The sequence below is a fragment of the Hesperophylax consimilis genome, chromosome 7 (genome assembly GCF_061612785.1).
Source record: "Hesperophylax consimilis isolate HC1 chromosome 7, BYU_Hcon_1.0, whole genome shotgun sequence".
Classification (NCBI taxonomy): domain Eukaryota; kingdom Metazoa; phylum Arthropoda; class Insecta; order Trichoptera; family Limnephilidae; genus Hesperophylax; species Hesperophylax consimilis.
The window spans coordinates 11,431,605-11,452,070 of record NC_142842.1 but is presented as its reverse complement, the minus strand read 5'-3'; the positions used below and the strand labels follow the sequence as shown (position 1 = coordinate 11,452,070).

The window sequence follows — 20,466 nt, the reverse complement described above, 5'->3', positions numbered from 1 at the left end:
TGTATTTGATACACTTGGTCGTGCCATGTCTTCCTCGGGCGTCCCCGACTTCTGCTGCCATTCACATTTGCATCGTATATTCTCCTTACACTCCTTTCTTCGCTCATTCGCTCTACATGCTCAATCCATCTAAGCGTCCCTTTCTTGATCTTACTCATCAGTCGGGCCATGTCAAAAGTCAGAATAAGAAAATAGTGTAAAATTGTCGGATTGCTTTTTTTTCATTGATTTCAACTTAAATATCTAATATAGATATATTGTAAAGTGTCCTTAATGTCATAGAAATGAGTTGTAAAAAGGTTTATATTAGATATAAGAATGTAATTTTTTTATAACTAAATACAAACATACAATAAAAAATATTCAATTCATAATTAAAATATTTAATACACGAATTAAAAAAAATAAACCTTTTGATTCATCTCAATTACTATGACAACTATCTGCATATATCCAGCTAACAATAAAAACACCCTAATATAATGGAACTTCCTTCTTCTTCTGGCGTTAGTAAGATTAGATTGTTAATATTAATTTTAGTTGTAAGTTGCTAAATATGTAAATACTCGTATATATGTAGTTAAGATAGTAGTTATAGGCCTTAGTCGTAAGTCACTAGATATAAGTCTTAGAAGTTCTAGTATTAACTATTTAAGAAATATATTTGTACAGCGCCCTTGAGGTGATTTCTCACGAAAACGGCGCTATATAAATTAGCCAAATATTATTGTTATTATCGGGAAATTTTTCATTTTAACATACTTATTTTTAATAAATTAAAATTAAAATTCGCTTTCGTTGTATGTTGACGTTATGGCATTTAATTCATCAATATTAGGTGAGCACTATTTTGGCGGAACTCTGAAATGAAATAAGGGTATTTAGGCAAGATTTTAAAAATTATTTTGAAAGTAAAAAACCCTTACCTAACCTAATCTCCCCTACACTAACGTAACCTAACCTAATCTAATCTAACATTACATAACCTAACTTAAAAAATGTGCTTAAGGCGATGCTCTACGTCGTGTAATATTTTAAATTGAGCCACTATCAATAACAACCCTTACGTAGATACGATAAGGTTTAAATTCCCGCTTAACACCATCCGCCTGTTTTGATTTATGCAAGAAAAAAACATGGCCCAAAAGTGCCTTTCATTTTATTTTGTGGATGTTCAGGTATAAATATTTTTTTTTTTTTCGATCATTTTATAAATAACTTAATTTGCCACATTATACAATAAAATCATAACCGAAAATGGGTTCGTAAGTAGGAGATTTTGAACTTTGAAGCAGTTTTCATAGGCCTTTACATTATTTTTTCTGGGCTTATAAAAAGACTTTTTTAAAAAATACTCGATTATTTCAAAGGCCAAGATGTATTCTACTCACAGTATTTAATTAAACCATCTGAAACATTTCTAGGCGACCAAATTTTCAAACCAAAAACACATGACTTTGAATTACTACGAATTGCATCGCCTTAAATACCTTTATTTAATTTCCACAGATCCGCCAAAATAGTACCTACCTAATATGCATAGAGTAAATGGTAATAACGTCTCTTCTAGCCACTTGTATAGTATGGTGAATACTAACATAAGAAAATATCATTTACAGAAATTATTGTAAATTACTGTAATCCCATACAACGAAAGCGAATTTTAATTTTAATCAAATAAAATTTAAAAAAAACCCAAATGCAGATATTTGCCTTTTAAAGTAATTAAGGAAAATCGAAAAGATTTATTTAAAAAAATCGTATTAAGCGTGGCCAGCAATCCCAAATAATTAATGACTCATGTTTTATATCTACTGATTTACGGAGCAATGAAGATATTCAGAGTTACCGAAAGAAATAAAATTAGAAGAAAAAATAAACAAATGGCAACTTAACTTACGAAATATGATTGATTTGTACCAAAAAAGTTTTTTTTTTAAATATCATCATTTATATACATAGATAAAAGTACCTACCTACTTAGAAAAACGGCAAATATATAAATAAATATTTAATAATAAATGCACATCTTGAAAAAATTGATTAACAGTACTAGTTTATTTGAATATGAAAATATGTAGGTACCTACTAATAATTATTAGATAATATAATAAAACATTAACATTAACACAATTGTTTTTTAAAAAAAAACCTATTATTTTGTCATTTTTCATGGATGAATAAGACAGTTCAAAGGATTCGAGTAACTATCTAATTCTGTAATCATATCGGCGAATATAATATTACTTCTGATTACTGAACACAATTACGTACAGTATAAACATAAAGTGAGAATTCATGACATACGCGCTACCCCGGCTGCTCTCTTTCCTGAATTAAAATGAATCCGATAAAATTATCCGAACAATCTCATACTCCGGCTTCGACTTCGCACAACGCGTCCATCGACGTCCGAACAAGTCGGCAAAATCCAACTAACCATACACACAGACCACAGACGCGGCTCACTAACACACCTATATCCGTCAATATCCGTTTGGAAAGATATGTAGATATAGTATACGCCCCTCGCTCCAGAATGCCGGCAATTTACTCCGCGGTGTAAGTAGTCCCCGCGTGGACCAGACTTTTACACTTTTAAGCTTTAAAAACCCATCGACATCAAAATATTTTGATCACAATCTTACTAAAAAAAATCGGGCTTTCCATTTATGTAAGTGTCACATCTTAAAACTTCGTATTTCTATCGTATGGTCATTTGGTATTTTCCGTGAAGCCGCCGCGCCGCCATGTCAGCTATACGCTCGGAGGATACCCAAACACTCAAACAGTCGCATTCGAGCCGACGAGCTGTTAAGACGTCGAAGCTGTTGATATAGGACCGACCTGGTCTGAAGAATGATTATTCAGTGTTCGACACAATATTTCGGTGTTTTTAGTAGAGGTCGAATAAACGATCGAGCATTTATATACAGTATCATATCAGTGGGTGACGTACAATTCGTGAGAAGAAAACTTTCCATAAGAGTTTAAGTTGGTGTTTCGTGTGTATTCAAGCCATTTGGATTACACATTCTTCAGCTTTAAAGGTGAGTCTTTTAAAAGCATCTAATTTCTATATTTATTGCGACTCTAGTATTTAAAATTAAAAGAAATAAAGTTAACTTTGACACTGTCACTTATATTCCCCTCTATCTCTGCGAAAACTTATTGGTTCTGATTAAATTAGTACAAGGCTCTTATGCTCATGATATTGTGATAAATATATACATAAATGTTCAGGAAACATTGAATATCATGAATTTTGCGACTTGTGGGCGGATTAATATTACGTATCCCGCCAGCTCAGTCATGAATGCATCATACAGTTTGAATGCCGGCCGGCATTTTCTTATAGGATTATCATCAAGTCATTGCCTTTTACTCGATTAATTTGTTTACAAGTTGTTAAAAATACAAATAAATATGTTCTGAGATGTTTTAATTGAAATATAATTTGGATATTAGAACAAATAGTGACATTTAAAAAAATATAAAGCTTTCTTCAGACTTACTTGATTTATTTTATGACATAATATTTTAAATATAGAATTATTTGATTCAAGTAGGCACTTGGATCAAAAATAATTCTCCAGAAAATCTCTTGTTGTAACTTAAATATAACTTTATTATTGTCGTAATAATTACGTGCCAATAATTTTATAAAACTTATGTATATTTATTGCATGCGTTTCTTGAATGAATGTTTGTAAATATCCATAAACTTAACTTATAGGTGTATAAAAAACATTTTCATTTTTGATTTTATTGTAATTTTCTTAGTTATTTCCGATATAAAAAGCTTATTATGTGTGTGTGCCATTAAAATGTTAGAATTTTTCTGATAATTTAATGTACACACACACATCTGAAACAATATTATTATTTTATCATAATATGTTTTCCAATTAAGTTCTGCCATAAATTTCTTCGAAAATATTTGTTTTTCTCATAATATATTATTTTGAAAATAATTTTTTTGGAAAAGCCTCGTAAAAATGACAAGTTAAATTTTTTAGTTGGAACTGAAGAAAAAAAAGTATTTTTAGTGACTGTTAAAGTTTTAGCATTTGTAATGTAATTAATTAAAACAATTTACCCTGCCAACTTAACTCCTGTCAAAAATCACAGGTTGAAAAAAATGTAAATATTTAGGCGTAAAAAAACCGCGCGAATCATACCGTAGCTGTAGCGTAGTATTGGTACTTGACTCTGGCCATGGAGGCGGGAAAAGCGGACCGGCCGGGCCGGCCGGCTAGCAATGTTATTACACAACGCGCTGCAATACATACTGTCACTAGTACCTACCGCTGCGTGAACTGAAAGCTGTCACTGTATTGTTTTGATAAATTCTCGGAGTTTTAGACGCTTAAAATTTATTTACTCACCGGGTATATTGATTTGCAATCCGTCTTCATTAATTCATATCGATTAACTTCCATAATATTATTTTTAAATAAACGATGATAGTATTTCCATCGTTTTTATGGCTTTTTTCGGGTAAATTTTTGAACCTACAACAAACAGTCAATTGCGTTTCCGATTTTCATTTTTTCCTTTTCGATTTGCAGGAAGACGCTGCCAGAGACCTGCCGGCTATTCCTCAGATAGTCGATCAATTGTGATAATTAAGTTCTGACGAAGAAAGCAGAACAGTGAACATTTGTGATATATAATTTATTTAAGTAAGGTAAAATAAGCTAAAATAGAGGAAATAATGAAGATGTTCGTGAGCGAAATTGAAGAGGTTCCCAGTGAACCTTTTGGACTCGGACTAAGCGAATACGGAGCAGTACTTTCAGACATGGACGACATCTGGTCCAGCCTGGACAGGAGGCCCGACAAGTTTGAGCTGCTGGAGCTGCCCCTGGGGGAGTTCGCCCTGGATGATTCCGTGCTCGAGGACTTCCTCGACTGGAGCCTCGACACGCTGGAGAGCAACAAGATCGTCCACCATGACTGCATGTGGGCTGGAACCTGCAGCGACAAGTACCATCCCGGCAACGGCCCCAGCGCATGCGCCTCTCCCTTGCCGCCCTCCCCTCCCCCATCGGCCCCCGTGCAGCCCACCCTGCCGGGGCGCAGCCTCCTGCTGAGCGCTGCCCGAGCACCTCCGCGTTCCCCCAGAGCCCCCAAGAAGGTGATGGCGACCCCAGAGAGGTCCCAGCCTAGTCCCAAGCGTCCGGACACTCCCCAGAGTCTGGACGAGGATGAACCACCGCAGTTCAAGCATACCATCGATCTTGCTGCGTGCGCTCCGAGAACTACTTACCACCCGGCACGCACTCCGGCCCGTGTCACCGTCGAAGACTACGAGTTCGACGACGAGGACCAGGTCGAGGCTGAAGAGGAAGACAGCGACGAAGGAACCTACGTAGAGTACAGCCACCCCGCCTACAATGTCAGAGACTCCAGAACATACAGAGAGAATACAATCGCATCCGACCACAGCTACACCCTTTGTAAGAGCTCTAAGCAGACCAGAATGGACAGCCTCGGGGTCCAGACTCCTTCTGATTCTGGTAAGTCCATTCATACTTCTCTTTCTTATTGATTCCCTAGCTTGTCTATGATGTCTGCAATTTCTATACTCTATTGCACGCACCTTCGGAGACTGCGAAAGTCTTGTTGGCGAATCAACACCGACAATTCAATAGTCCATCATACCGAGACTTGTTACTGCCCCTAGAGGCAATTTGCATGATTTCCAATCATTTCACAACTTTTTAATTAGATCGCTGAACTATAATAATGAACTGTCAAGTCTGTATTTGAATTGATTTTGTTAAGATTAATGGTAGATTATTTCAAGTTGGATTCCATCTTCAAAGTATCTCTTATTGAGGTGCAATCAGGTCTGCACCAAGTTTTGCGATATTTCACAACTTTTGAGGATATTTCACAATGTGTCGCAATCTTGTAGTAGGTATGATCAGGGTGGGCAGCTTTTGGCGGGAGCGGTAGAGCGGAGTGGGCGCCTGCGTCGCGCCGCTATCGACCGTCTCTGCGAGGCTTCTGCCGCCCCCGCCCACACCACACCGCCCCCTCCCCCTCCCCGCACCACTACCGCCATACCGCCCCGCCCGTCCTACGCGGTCATTCATACCGTTGTAGCCGCCGTAGTTCACTCCGCCCGTAATTTTTCATCCCGTCGACCGGCCCTCTTTTGATGATTTTGTAACCTTGTGTTGTGACCTAGGTCAAGCTTTCCTTTCCACTAATTCCAGATGCGGGTCAATCGAGATGATACATCTTAGATCTCATACTATTCATACTACATGCTCTCCATATTCCAGTTAGAATCTTTAGAATTTTTTCCATTCTTATTCGCGCGATATTCTTTACATACTACTTCAGTGGACCAGGTGCTTGCTGTTTTCAATTACTACAATTATTTATCTTGTGAATAGCGCGGCAGTCTAGTAGCCGGTAGTTGTCCTTAGTCTGGTGGTTTTGCCAAAAACTGAAAACCCGTTGGGCCTCTCGCCCAGCTACAGGGCGGAGCCGTTATTCTTCCTTTTGAAGACGACTATTCCTTAAACCATCAACGTTTTTTAACCAAACTCAATCCGGTGCTGTAAATAAATACCTACTGTTAGTTTAAATAATTAACTAGCAATAAAGGATCAACTAAAAATAAGTTTTCATCTCTTGAATATTTTTCTATTTGCTGTAATATCTATTAATTAAAACGATGCAATGTTTACAACCCCAAGCAAAATACGTTTATTACTTTATTGTAAGATAATATGTAGGTATATGTTCAATTGTATATTTTCGCACGCTCAAACGTTCAGAGTGTTTTTGCCCTATTTATATATAGTAATGTTATGTTGTGTTTCTCGCCTCGTTGTATTTGTGGGTATTTGTGTAGTTTTGAATCTTTTATGAATTCACCCCTCTATAAAAACGTCTGTGAATTCTGTCTGCCCTCCCTGACCAATTAATGCCTCGCCATCTTTTTTACGTTTTGAATGCTGGATCCGTCAGATATAAAATGTCTGCGAGACTCGTCCTTTCTTCCCACGGTTTCAACTGGCATTTAATATCAATTACCTCATTAGATTCTCCCTCGAACAGTTTTGGGATCTATTTAGTCAATCTGTCAAAACTTTTCCTATTGTTATCGATTAGTTTCAGATCTGGCAAATCTGTTGCAGTTGACTCGTCCAGTCTGTTTCCCATTGCATTCCGTCTACCATCTGTAACAATTGTAGTCTGCTTTCTTAAAGGTTTCACCTCACGTTTTAACGTACCTATATAATAATACGCGCGCTCTATGCATACATTAGATTCATCAATATGTAATATCGATGACTTCCTCGACTCGATGTACACCGCATTGACACGGAGAGCCTCCAGAGATATGCATGTTCCAGAAACAGGCAAGTTTGAGGAAACATTCCTTCCGTGGGGTGGGTAAGGCAGCAGGCAGTTCGCAAGCAGCCCGCAAACACGTCTAGAACCGGTTGCGACCGCGCGATGAATTCCTCGAATGTTTTCAGTGCGGGAATTAATGCCTTGCTTACCCGGCTTGAATTGGCAAACTGCTCAGTGCTCTGTCTACACTGTGGCTGCCGCAAGCCGGCAAACGCTCAAAATTTCCCCTCTTTCTGTTATACTCGATTAGCTTGGCTAGGTGTTCGTGTGTTGACCGGGAACTTATTTTTCCTCTGCAAAGGCATTCGATGCAAGCGATCATGTCACAACGCAGTTCCAATATTATTTACAAACAAACTTGACGTTTTCAAGACGGAATACGTTTGGTTACACGTCGCACCCGATGTGCGATTTGCGCAAAGTATTATATGGGTCTTTAATGATTGTATTGTCACTCATTTCCAAGTATAATGGTAGTTTTCAATATACTAGGCACAAAATACCACTAATGTCATTTTTAATAACGATACATATAACATTATTTAACGATAGAGTGGGAAATCGACGAGTGGTTGGTTGGTTGAAATGAATATAAATCGAAGCAAACATGCAAGGAATGTTGATTGCCTCGCAATACCTACTGGAACTGGTCTAGAGGCAGGATGGCATGCGCAGCTTTTAAATTATTCAACGAGAAATTCTACTCCAGCTGAGATTGTTTTATTTTCAAAGAGTATAATTATTCCTGTTTGAGAATCTCCTGCAATGTGAAACAAAAAGAGTTCACGGCACGTGCTCAAGCTTCCCGGCTAGACAGTGGAATTACAGGTTTTTTTCATTCATCTTTGTACTGCATTTTAAACACAATTGCAGCCGACACTCTCAGTGCATCTCTATCTGCTTACTATTTCACAAGTTATCGCGATCCCGTGACTGCTCCGTACTGTCTTGTTGACTCGCCGTTTTCAATTTAAATACTCGAGATAACTATGTACTTAATGACACAACAGTACGGAAATGAATAACGACTTCTCGTTATCTTTATGTAATAAGAAATCTCGATGATATGAATAGTAAAAACGCCGCTTCTCGTTGAGAAAAAGCGTTCACGGTAATCAGTAGTTCAAGGCACTCTGCTGTTAGCCTCAAACAATAGATTTGGCATTGAATCTGTGTACCGCGTGTACATTACATAAGAGGACGTCGACTTATCGCCTGCTGTATGTATGCCTTATATTAAGATTAATTCTGAAGCTTTCGCCGCATTAGGTCACTTTATTAGGGAAGTTAGCGCTCACCCGTTTGTATGGCGACTAATTACGATGTCTCGCTTTCAGTTCGCACGGAAGTGGTGGTTGGTCGGCTGACTGACTGACTGACTGACTGTACCGCGGTGTTTGGCGGAGAGCGTTTGTTATGTCTTGGAATCAGTTGTCTGAGTGGGCCATCGACCCCGATGGGATGGCTGCCTATCGCCCACCTGAGCGTTGTGCTTTTTTGATAACATTTTTTAGCTCAAAGCGTGAGGCCGTGTTGTGTATTTCAAGGCGAAAGACTCCCTGTATTCTGACACGGTGGCTGTGTTTCCATTCTCCTCAATCGCGTTTCCGGGTTCGATTCGTTCAGGTTTATCCATTCACTTCTAATAAAACCAAGAAAATTGTTCAAAACCCAATTTTCACGATTTTTTTTATATAACTACTAAAGGTCCGAATTCATATTATATAGAACCCATCTTATACTAAAAGATCGGTCGGTTTGAATTCATTGCTCAGAGACGTTAAATATTCATCTCATTCAAATATGAGATCATTTCCGCGCAATGTACGTACATGATTCACCTCATAAATTAAGGCGAATCTCGTTTGAAGTTCCATGGTCCCATCAGCTGTTATAGCTAGGATCCCATCACAGCTGTGAGCTGTGACTGCTGTGAGCTAGTGGTTTAATGGCTGTGGCTGGCTCTCACTGCGATGCGGTGGCGGTGGGAGGCTGGTAGAGATGGAATAGACGGTCTGCATGATCTGTGACTGTGACGTCACCAGCTGGTTAGTAACCGGCCGTAGCTGGGGAGGGGGTCTAGCCGTGAACTTCCGTGCGCACTCTCACAAGGCCGGCCGTACAGCGGACCTCTCAATAATTTAGCAAACAAACGCGATCTATTCTCCTGGAGCTAGACGTTAGCAAGACCCGCTTGTCAAACAAACTTGTTTCTCAACTATTTTGATTTTTTTTGGTAAAATTGTATGACTGGGTAGCAATATTCACAATACATAATTGCAGCCTGTACATAGACCGCGACCTATTTGTCACCCTAATTATAGTTCTCCGAACATTCCACTCTTTGCTTGTTTTTTTTTCAATACGTTTCGGTGAATCGGTCAGGTGTTTGCTTCTTGTTTAGGTTAATGGAATAATTTCGGTCAAATCAGTCATGGCCGGTGTAAACTGCCAAAGCATATCAATCGCTTTTATAGAAAATCCAAGCCCACGAATTAATTACAAGTTGGCTTGTCACCGAGAGAGTTCGTCCTGTTCTGCTCTGATGCCTCCCCCAGGCCCCAGTGGAGCTCTCGTTGGTAACGTGCTTTAACTGACAACTTCAGCCACAGTCAAGTGCACTTATTACCATCTTGTGGTCCGTTTATTTACAATTCACTTGTTAATCAGGTTAAATGCATTACCTCTGATAATTAATTAGCCTTTGATTGTCGGTAGATACTATGAAGAGGTTGAATGTTTCTGAACTGGTGCGAATACCTGAAGTATTAATTTGCAGATTGTCAAATATCGTTTTACAAATCCCACCCCCAGGAAAGTGAACAAACTGTAATTCATTTAGAGGGCGAGTGGCAGATAGTGAGATAGTGCGGAGTCAGAGCGGACAATCTATGATTGCGACTAATTAAGTAGATACTGTGTGGGCGGTGGGCGGAACCCCCTCCTCGCCTCCAGCCGTCGGAGCCGGATCATCGGCTAGTCACGCGATCCCCAGTTCCACTGGACCACCAGTGACCAGTGACCGGCGTGGTTAACTCTACCGTGTCCACTAAACCACCACTCTTTATCGCGCGACTGATAAAGTCCTCCATTTTCTGCATCGTATTTGCATCTACCGTCGGCTCACAACCGTCCCAGCATGTATGCAGCGCCACTGTTCTGGGAATTCTCCTGCTGCTCTATTGGGTTTTTTGAATTGATTATCTCCGCTTTCTTAAGATCTCCATCACGACTGGCAGAAATGAAAGGCGGCCACCTCCCTGTTCTGTGAACTGACCGCAGCGGGTGATGTCACGAGGCACGCATTTGAGATACTGATGAATGGAGTGAGTCAACACTGACACTGGGCGGTAGGTCCTCCATCCTTAGAGGACCTCTTTATAATATGTCACCCGAGTCGCAATCACCATCTCGGCTATCACACTAATTTTTATTGACTTTTGGCAGCCTTGGTGGACAATCATCGTCCAAACATATTATAAATGATCTTATGGATCTAACGATTCATCACATTCTTTCCTTGCAACAAAATTCACTGACATAATTCTGTTAAAAGTAATAGCACATTCATTATTTTGTTCTGCTTCTGTACAGGGTGGATTTGCACCTGCTCATTTAGAAGGGAGGACGTTCAAGTTGTCCATCTTCCGCCTGTTGCTACCCGCACTTCTCGACGTCCCACGTTCGGAATTATTAGACACAAATAATCCACTTAGAATATGGGTCAAATCGTGATGCTTATTTCTTCACTTATACGTCTTTAAGGATACATTAGAACCGCTATCTCGAACTGGCTGCCAAACGAATTCATTTGAACATCGTCGTTGCTCTGCAAATGTTATTTAACAAAAATGTTGCCTAATTCCCCGCACGAAGAAATGATGAAATGAACTAAACATTAGGATTGTTTTCTCTTATACGGTCAGGTTGTGAATTAGTCTATTACATGTATTAGTTCGAGGAAGATTATATGTATTTATTTGGATTTCGAGGAGCCAGGTGTATAGAATATGTGGCGCCAGTTATTGACTGAAAAGCTTTCCTAATAGGATTAGATCCAACCCGACTTACGTCCGACGCCGACGTAGCAACAACACACGCGAAGTGGCGATTTCTATTCTATTCCGTCTACCAAAACACAAGGTTGTTCTGGTGACGAAAGATTCCTCAAAGCCAGTTTATAGTCCATTTTAAATAAATAATCACTGCCATTTAAATGCCTCTGGTAGTAATGCCGGCAGATTACACATAATAATATATTGTGATATAATGCCTTTGTGTCGTATTGCCACAGGTTGTGAACTGCGTACCACCGAATTAATTATTTGAACTACTATCTCAAATAAAGGTCACTGAGTTCACGTTCAAGTTTTATATTAGCCAATATCTGCAAGGCGAGGAATTCCATTTTACCTCCTGTCTCTTCAATGAAATACTTTTGGGTCACTTTAATGTTATATTAATAACTTGCCATGACGTTCAATAACTCTGCCAATATAATAATAATTGTTCTTGCTTCACAGCGAGTTCGTTAGCTTGAGAACACCATAAGAGGCAGTGTGAACTGTGAACGAAGTCGTGAATAACTTTGCGGAATGAAATGTTATTGATCTTCGTTCTGATTTCGTATCACCCTCGATATATCCGGGTGTAAAAAAATTGCCACGTATAATCGTAAAATTACAATTCCCACACCGCCCAACATTAGATAATTGAGATAATCAAAAATAATTTGTGCAAATTTACCTAGTAATTCCATTTCTAGTTGGCTTCAATAGAAATGGGTCAATGTTTCTAATTATCCAATTAAGCAACCCCCACCCTTAGGCGGTATATTTGACAGTGACGTTAATCTGTACATATTTCGAAGGCTTCCATTCGGCACGACTATCTATCTACGTCTCAGTTATATTTCTTGAATAGAGCAGAGTTTTCCTAGTCCAGCGTTAAGAAGAACGGCTGCGCGGCCCTTTTTTTTAAATTTGTTGTCCAAAATACTTGACTAAACTGAATAATATATTTTTCGCAGCCGTTCATCTTAACCAGCGCAACACACGGCCCAAGTTTTGTGATAGAATTTTTGTCCTAGTTGTAGATCTCCTTGCTCCCTGCCCATTGTGCTCGCTACTTGTTAGTTGCTATAGCCTGATATAAGTCCTGATCTGGCGACGGCGGCGACTAGTGGGACAATGAGAGTATTATGATTGTCTTGTTAGTTCTGGTATCCGGTTTCAAACGAGTCCCATGCTCCGTTATTGCTTTGTGAAGGCGCGGGAGAGTTTATCACTGGCACCGCGAATGCAAAATGTATAGTTGCTAGCGGTAAACCGTCCAGACGGTCGCGGCGTGATGATAAACGATCAGTTCGTTTCATTTCATGATTCAAATAATTGTCTTTTTAGGACATCATATTCGTACTTGTACTTACCGACGTTCTCGAATTCAGGCTTATACTTTTTTGCGTGTGCAGACATCGTACTGATCCCACTGCTGAGAAGAGATCTCCGTTGTAACTTTCTATAAAAAGTCTTTTATAGGGTGAGAAAGATTGCAAAAAAGCAATCAACGGTATTTCTTCAGTAGCCCTTATTTTTGTATTTGGACATTGTATGATCATTAAAACATTTATTCAACAATAGATTGTTACATATTTTATTACATCTTATTTTATTTTATTGTATTTTTGCTATTGTCGCCGATCAGCTGTAAATTCAGGATTTCTTCCGGACTTGAGCTGGTTTTCAATAAAATTAAATCAAATAACCAAAATTCAAATTAAAGCAAATAAAATTCAAATGAAATAATATAAACAGTAAAGCAGGTATCCCTTTCATTGTAAATTCCTATTCATATCGTTTTCCAAAGGATCGAATTCACCCTTAAAAATAGTAATTGTCATCCATTTATATAAATAAAAATGTTAACGTTCGTTTGTTAAAAATCGTAAATCTTCAAAAGTTCTTCCCCGCTTGCTTTGAAATTTTGACATAACGTTGCATTCGAATACGCATGTGTTTTAATAAATGTCAGCTGTGACAGGTAAAAACATACTTTAAAAAAACTGGGGCCATCACAGACAGACTAACCACAGCAACGGGTGGCGGGGTACAGCCAGTTAGTTGGAATAAAATTGGTGATAAGAAAACACACTGGCATTGATTGCAATAATAAATCTGTGTCCGACGCAGAATAGCGGACAGAGAGCAGAACCGAGAACAGTGGACAGTTATGCGCTGGCTGGACTGACTGGTCCAGCCGGCTGCGGCTGCAGTATCCCTCTCATGTGATCTAGAATCTAGATCAAGCGCGGTTTCTTTGCAGCGAAGAATGTGGTCCATTTCATAAGCACCACACACGGGCCATTACAATGTAATCGTCTCGCGAGGAGAGGGGGCTCGGGCGTGGTCGCCGAGACTTATCACGACCACATTTCTCCCGCTGATATCAGCTCAATGCCGTGTTGCTATTCTATTTCCTCCACTGTCTGTGTTCACTGTTCACTGCTCATTCTGCCCTGTACCAGATGTAGAACAACTTCGCCCGCGGTGCAGACTTGGCAGCCATACAAACACATGAGTTCCGCAACTAATAATAATTGCTTTCTATTAGTTGTTTACTCGTACTGATGAGGCGTTGTCTCTTTATTAAACTTTCACAATTTGACCATTTATTATTACGTATACTTAATCGCTAATCTGCGGGAGGGTGGTTCTATTACATCATAAGTCTTACGAAAACTTAACTTAATGTTTCACTTTCTAAGTTGAAAAAACCTTATCCGTGAATAATGCGATGTTATTGCCGCCATATGCCGGTTTCCCGCCAAAGCGCAAAAGTTTTAGGAAGGCCCGCCCTGTTGGTGTTGCGTAACAGCGCAATATTAGTGGTGAAAGTAACAAAAGTGCCGAATTATCTCCGGGAGAGGAGGGTTGTAAGGCGGTGGAATTCCCCTTTTCTTGAAACGTCGGCAGTCGGTGTTGGCGGCGGTGTCGGCGGCGGCATGTGTGCAGTGGGCGGGAATGGCGCATGCGTCGGATTTTGGCGCGCAGTGACGTCAGAGCGTCTGGATCGATGGATGCAGACGGTCGCCCTCCCCGCCCAACGCTTCCTCGGCTTGCCCGAGGTCGTTATCCTCCCCACCCCAAACAACCACCAGCCCGCACCCAGCCTCTCTATCGCCAATGCAGATTTGCTGTGCCGCTGTACTATGAGGCTCTTTATATTATCAAATATGGTTTATAAATAACCCGATCCATTCAAATATCATAAATATGAAACTATAAAATGAAACAATTTAATCAATCGATAAATTTAAGGTGAAGCTTTATCAGCTGAGAATTTTATATTTGTTTAATTTTTTAGCGTCGAAAGTAACAACCCCATACCCTCCTATAGCACTGTCTCAAAGGTGCCGAAGAGAAGTTATATACCATGCAGACAGCGCAGCGGACCATTTCTCCTTTCGTCCATATTCCGAGAGCCGCCCCACCGCATTCCGCTCCCAGAGACCTCTGGCCGAAAAACTGGTCGCCCCTTCCTCACCCTCACCCTCACCCTCACTTCATCCCGCCCACACCGGTGTGTGCATTTCTCTTTGCTCTTTTTCGTGTTTTGCGGTTTTCGTACAAGTACTATTGAACGATTCGATTTTATGTCAATTTCGACCTCGTAGAGCGACTACCAAGTTTAAAGAATTTGAAGACTTTTAGTTAATTGCGAGAATGTCATGTCGTTTTAGTTTCGTGCTGCCTCAGTTAGCGTGTACTTCCTAAGTAGGCACTGCATGGCGGATAAATCTTCGTGGGCGTTATGTGACTCATGTACCCACTTAGCGCCACCAATCTGCCTTAAATGGAATCGGGTGTCTCTCCAATTATTGTCTACCGATACGTGTGAACTTTTTTTCTAATAATATATTGTTCTTTTGTCCACAGAGGAGGAAGAGATCGATGTCGAATCTTTGGGAGAGAAACTGGCTCCCGGAACACGGGGACCAGTCGTTATGCCAACCAATCCCTCCGCTATGGACCGCCACCAGCTCCAGAGAACCGTCGCCTCCGCCATGGGGGCCCGCAGCCCCCAGCCCGCCCGGCCGGCGCGCCCCGCCTGCTCTTCCAGGCCCCGCAAGCGCCCAAGGGACCGCTCGCCACCCGCCCAGTCGTCTCGCTACCGCAAGCGCAAGAAGATCGCCGCTGACCCCCGAAGATCCCCGGCCGAACGCTCTCCCAGGTCGTTCTCCTCCCCCAACTCTGACTCTGAGGCAGACAACATCGAGAAGCGATCTCTCCATAATGACATGGAGCGACAACGCCGTATCGGCCTGAAGAATCTGTTCGACGAGTTGAAACGGGAGGTGCCCTCCATCCGCGAGAAGGAGCGCGCCCCTAAGGTAGTGGTGCTCCGCGAAGCCGCCGCGCTGTGCACGAAGCTGCAGCGCGAGGAGCGCGAGCGCGAGCAGCTGCGCGCCCGCCAGTCCCGACTGCTGGCACGCGTGCGCCACCTGCGCTTGGACCTGGCTGCCAGGCGCCCTAACGCCTAAGGAGAGCCCGAGGCGGGCCCCGCCCTGGGTTACAGTTGGCGCCGGCTCTCAAGCCGCGCGCCCGGAGGTTCTAATGAACTCCGAAAGAGCTTTGGCTCGACGTCTTATCGTTCCCTCGCTTAACCACCTCTTTATGTTCGATTCTGACTCCGATTGTGCCGGTGAATCGCTTCTCTTGTCGCGATTCGCTTGTCGCAACGGGTAGCTTTTTCGTAAACGGAGCGTGAGAAAGGAATGTTAGAAATACTATTTTGTCCGAAATCCGATGCGTGTCTGGCTTTCGTTGAGTTATCCTCGATTTGTCTTTGAAATGTAATCGACAGTCTAAATATCTATAGTTTGTTTGTTTGTTTGAAGTGACGCGCGGTCTTCGCACAAGATCCTGACGTAGAGGAAAGCCCGTAACACCACCGGGCGTGTGTAATTCTGCCGCGGTAACTAAAAACACAGTGTCTTCCTTGATAGTTTTAAGAAAGACACTCTGTTTTTAGTTACAGCGACAGAATTGTGTATATCTCTAGATGTAAACTAGTTGTAAGAGTAAAGTTAGCGCAGTTAGATTATCACATTTTGTTGTTTAGTTTATTAGAGGTATTGCCCATAGAGGAAGAGGCCATCATATATGTTTTTCGGCCGTGGAAAATTGTTTATTTTATGTTTCCGGTTTCATATTCAGGCTGTTACGTGTAAATAGAAAATGGTGGTGATATTGATTGATTATAATTAAGTAATAGTTAAGTTTCATTAATGCTTTTTATATTTATAATGATACAATATAATGGCTTTTATGCGATAAGTGTAATCTTTAATAAAATCGTGTTTTAGCTGTCAAAGAGTTAAATGTTCGGATTCGCCAAAGATTGAAGGCCCCTGAATATTTATATCTCGTACCAGAGTACAGTTCTGTCTAGAATTGAAGCGGCCTTCGGTAGTGATTCTCTCCGTTCTTCCCAAATAATCACGTTCCTAGATTTCAAAGTTTCAAACGTATTTTACACTGGAAATAATAAATATGTTTATTTTTACACTTTTTTACACTCGTTCTTAGAGAATTCGGAGACATTGTCGGAAGCCGCTTTGCCATCAAACATAATCATTTATATTATGTAGGTTAAGATTTGATGGGATCTTTTCTTAATAATTATGTATTATCCTAATGCCTTAGGATAGCTTCACTTTTACATTATGTGTAACTATTGTCTCGTTTACACAATTGCATTTTAAACCAAGGTGAAAAGGGTTTCATCTTATTTTCTCCCAGAATACCATTCTGGCATTAACTCTAAATTGTCGTATACATACACGCTCTCCATTGGTCGTACATATATTCGTACGTTGCGATCCGAAATGATTGTTCGGATTCCTACTCGTGTATGTAATGTTTTATAAATGTAAATTAAAAGGTTTGGATCTTATATAGTTCTGTTAGTGCTCGCAACTTGTTGTTTATTTGGTACGCTGGCAATAACCAGAGTATGGCTAGGTAAGGGCTAGGTAATATATTTCAGGTGGTGGCACTGACTTGCGCAGGACCACACACTCGTAGCCGCATTTCGGGAGATCTTAGCGCAGTGGGATTTGTCACTTTCGCCGTTAATAGATAACGTTTAATGCGGAATGTGCCTTGTGATGACAGATGTTAAAATAGTATTTTATATATGCAAACAAATGAAATATATTTTAATTTACTGTTAAGAAACTCACCTACAAAATTGTGTGTGTATAATTAAAATGATGGTTCTTTAAATCGTATCCTTTGACTTCCAATATAAATACCGTTTATCTGTGGATAAAATACAACGTAAACAGTGGTCAATGGCGGATTGTCGCCCGAAACCTTGCGACAAATAGCGATGTAGAGCCACAAGAGCCTAGGTGACCACCGACTGAAGAAAATGGTTATTTGATCTTTTTATGTTTTTTTTATGTATTTCTTCAGTCGGTCACTATTTGAGCCAATGTATACAAAAATGGCGTAGATTTATATCGTAGAAATAGTCGAGAAATTTTCTTGAGTTATGTAGCTTTTTATATGAAAATTTTAGTTACTTTTAGAAATACTAGGGAGAATTAGTCTATTCTCGAATATTGTACCTGCATTTAATTTTGACATCAATTTTGTTATTATCATGTTAGTTATTTAATTATAGGAAGAAAAGATCCTTTACTGAGATATAGGAGAGCCTTTTCTACAATTTCGTTTTTTAGATTTGATCAACGAGAAGTTGATTCAATCGTGTATCTCTTTCGACGGCCATTGAATAATGATAACTAAACGTTGGGAATACAAGGCACATCTCCAGCATTGCCGACAAATGGTCAACTAGAGTAATGATATCAAATAAGAAATGTTCTTTTACAATACTTTTGTTTTATGATTTACATGGTTATCTGGATTGTTCGGCTTTCTCATTCGGCCGCGGTCACTGTCACTGTCACTGTCACTGTCAATATCCTATTACGGACAGTTGGCTCATTTTCTAGCTGAGGCTCAATCAAGTGTTTTGTACTTACATGTTATGTTTATCTTTAATTGAAATGAGAGGTTTTTGGTTTTGTTCCTTAATTATGTGTATGATGATTTAAGTTTACCAATTAAAAACATACAACAATAATTATTATTTTTTTACTGCCGTTTTCCCGCATTTTCCACATCAAAAAATGTGTAAACTACAAGGATATCGTAAGTATGCGCACAATTTGGGCGTGGCCTATACGTATTATAAGTTGAGTTGTCACACTACGCTACAATCTTCTTCAGGAGAGGGGGTCAGATCAACGGAGGAACTCCCGCGGAAAATCATTTCTTTGTATGAGATCTGTCACCTTGACAGATGATAGCCGCGTGATCACGGGGCTCCGAAAATTGGTCTGACCCCCTCTCTTCCTACGGCAGGAGAGGGGGTCATCGTCGCCACGCCTACACATCTGTCAGGTGTGCCAGGTCTGTATGGAAAACGATATGGAGTTATATAAAACCCTTTGATGCATATAGCGTAATCTGTCACCCCCTTAAATCAAAATTCTGTTAAGAGCCAAAACTGCCAAGCGGAAATTTGAGGTTTACCTGAAAGGTCAACGCAACTATTTTCAGAATAAAACTTTATGTCCATTCCGTGCCTCATTCAGACGTTTTCAATTTTAGTTGATCATATGCATATTGACTAGTGTGAACCATCTTTCAACAAAGTCTGTCGAGTTTTGTCAAATATATTTTTTTGTTCAATAAAAGTTGATCAACTGAAACGTCAACGCTGATTAGGGGTTTTGTAGTATTTTATCAATGACTAAATGTTTTTTTATCGATATAAAACACGATGGTGAGTTCCCAGACGGCCGCAACATTTTTAATCCAAAAGTCTAACAATAATAAAGTTGTCCGGGGAATTTTTTCACCCTTTTTTACTGACGATAAAAATACGACAATGAAAGTATTTTTATGTTAACGATTTAAAATGTGTAATTTTCGATTTGCCGTCAAAACGACATGTTCGTTTTTATTCGTGAATTCGACGGCGTTGAAGTCACGCCGGGCAACGTTGGTTCTAGCCGTCTTACCAGCCAGTGGCATTTTCTATGTTAAAATGACGTAGTAGCCAGTTGGAACCGTTTCAGAAAGTGCGGTTTTAGATCGTTTTTAAAATCCAAAATTATAATGAAGTAATTAAAATAACACATTTTTAGTAAAATGATCACAATAAAATAAATCTTTAAATAAACTCTGAACCTCTGAAATACCCCATTTACAATCAATGGGAAAAAATTCATTTTTTTTCTTCACTTCTACCATCAATATAGAATCACCTCTTGGATAAAGTGCACTAAATAATAAATAAATAATTTTTTTCATTTATTTATTTAAATTTCCACAAAATAAATTCCCAAACACCTTTATAAGTCGCCGTACTTAATATTATGGATTATATTTTTTCAACTGACAAAAAGAAAAGAAAATCCTAGACGTTAACTACAACTAGTTAACAGCATAGTTACCTACATGATGAAATGGACTACGGCATCGCACACATCATGGATTGCTGAAAGGGTTGACAGAAAAGTAAGATAAACCTGAAATTGTGAACTGTAATCAGCAAATGCCAATATGTTTTTTTTTATTATTCTATTTATAAACGAGTTCTGCTGTGTAATTATTATTACGAGTGACAGCTGTTTCTCCTTCTAATCTGATGTCGTCAGAAGAAACAGATTTCATAATTACACAGTAGAACGTTTTTATAAATCGAGTATTTCAAAAGAAGTTATTTAGTATCATGTAGAATCACCTCCCGAAGTTAGTGCACTTCTCCCCCGGAAACCTGTATAAAAGAATAAATTTATGGAATTCTACAAATTATATTATTTGTTTAAATCAATTTTTTAAATGCATATTTGGTGTCCGGAAATTAATGATACTGATACAAGCGGGAAACTGGTGAATGATTTTCCGGTATAACTTTTTTTGATTTGAGCTTTCGTTTTCGAGTAAATCTAGCCCAAAAGCAGCGGCTGCTCGTGACTTTTGTGTGTGATAGAGTGTTACGTTTGAA

At 39.7% G+C, this 20,466-nt stretch overlaps 1 protein-coding gene across 2 annotated transcripts; it reads left to right on the top strand.

Annotated features, from left to right (window-relative positions):
• Positions 1–2,801: 2,801 nt before the first annotated feature.
• On the top strand, positions 2,802–18,534 carry LOC149422301 (uncharacterized). 2 transcript variants are annotated; one of them, XM_089633713.1, is made up of 3 exons: positions 2,802–3,050; positions 4,794–5,522; positions 15,315–18,534. In XM_089633713.1, exons 2-3 carry the CDS (start codon positions 4,805–4,807, stop codon positions 15,917–15,919), a joined length of 1,323 nt encoding a protein of 440 aa, XP_089489839.1. In that variant the 5' UTR covers positions 2,802–3,050; positions 4,794–4,804; the 3' UTR covers positions 15,920–18,534. The 2 variants fall into 2 exon arrangements, with proteins under 2 accessions (XP_089489839.1, XP_089489838.1); XM_089633712.1 differs by having other exon boundaries at positions 4,572–5,522.
• Positions 18,535–20,466: the final 1,932 nt, after the last annotated feature.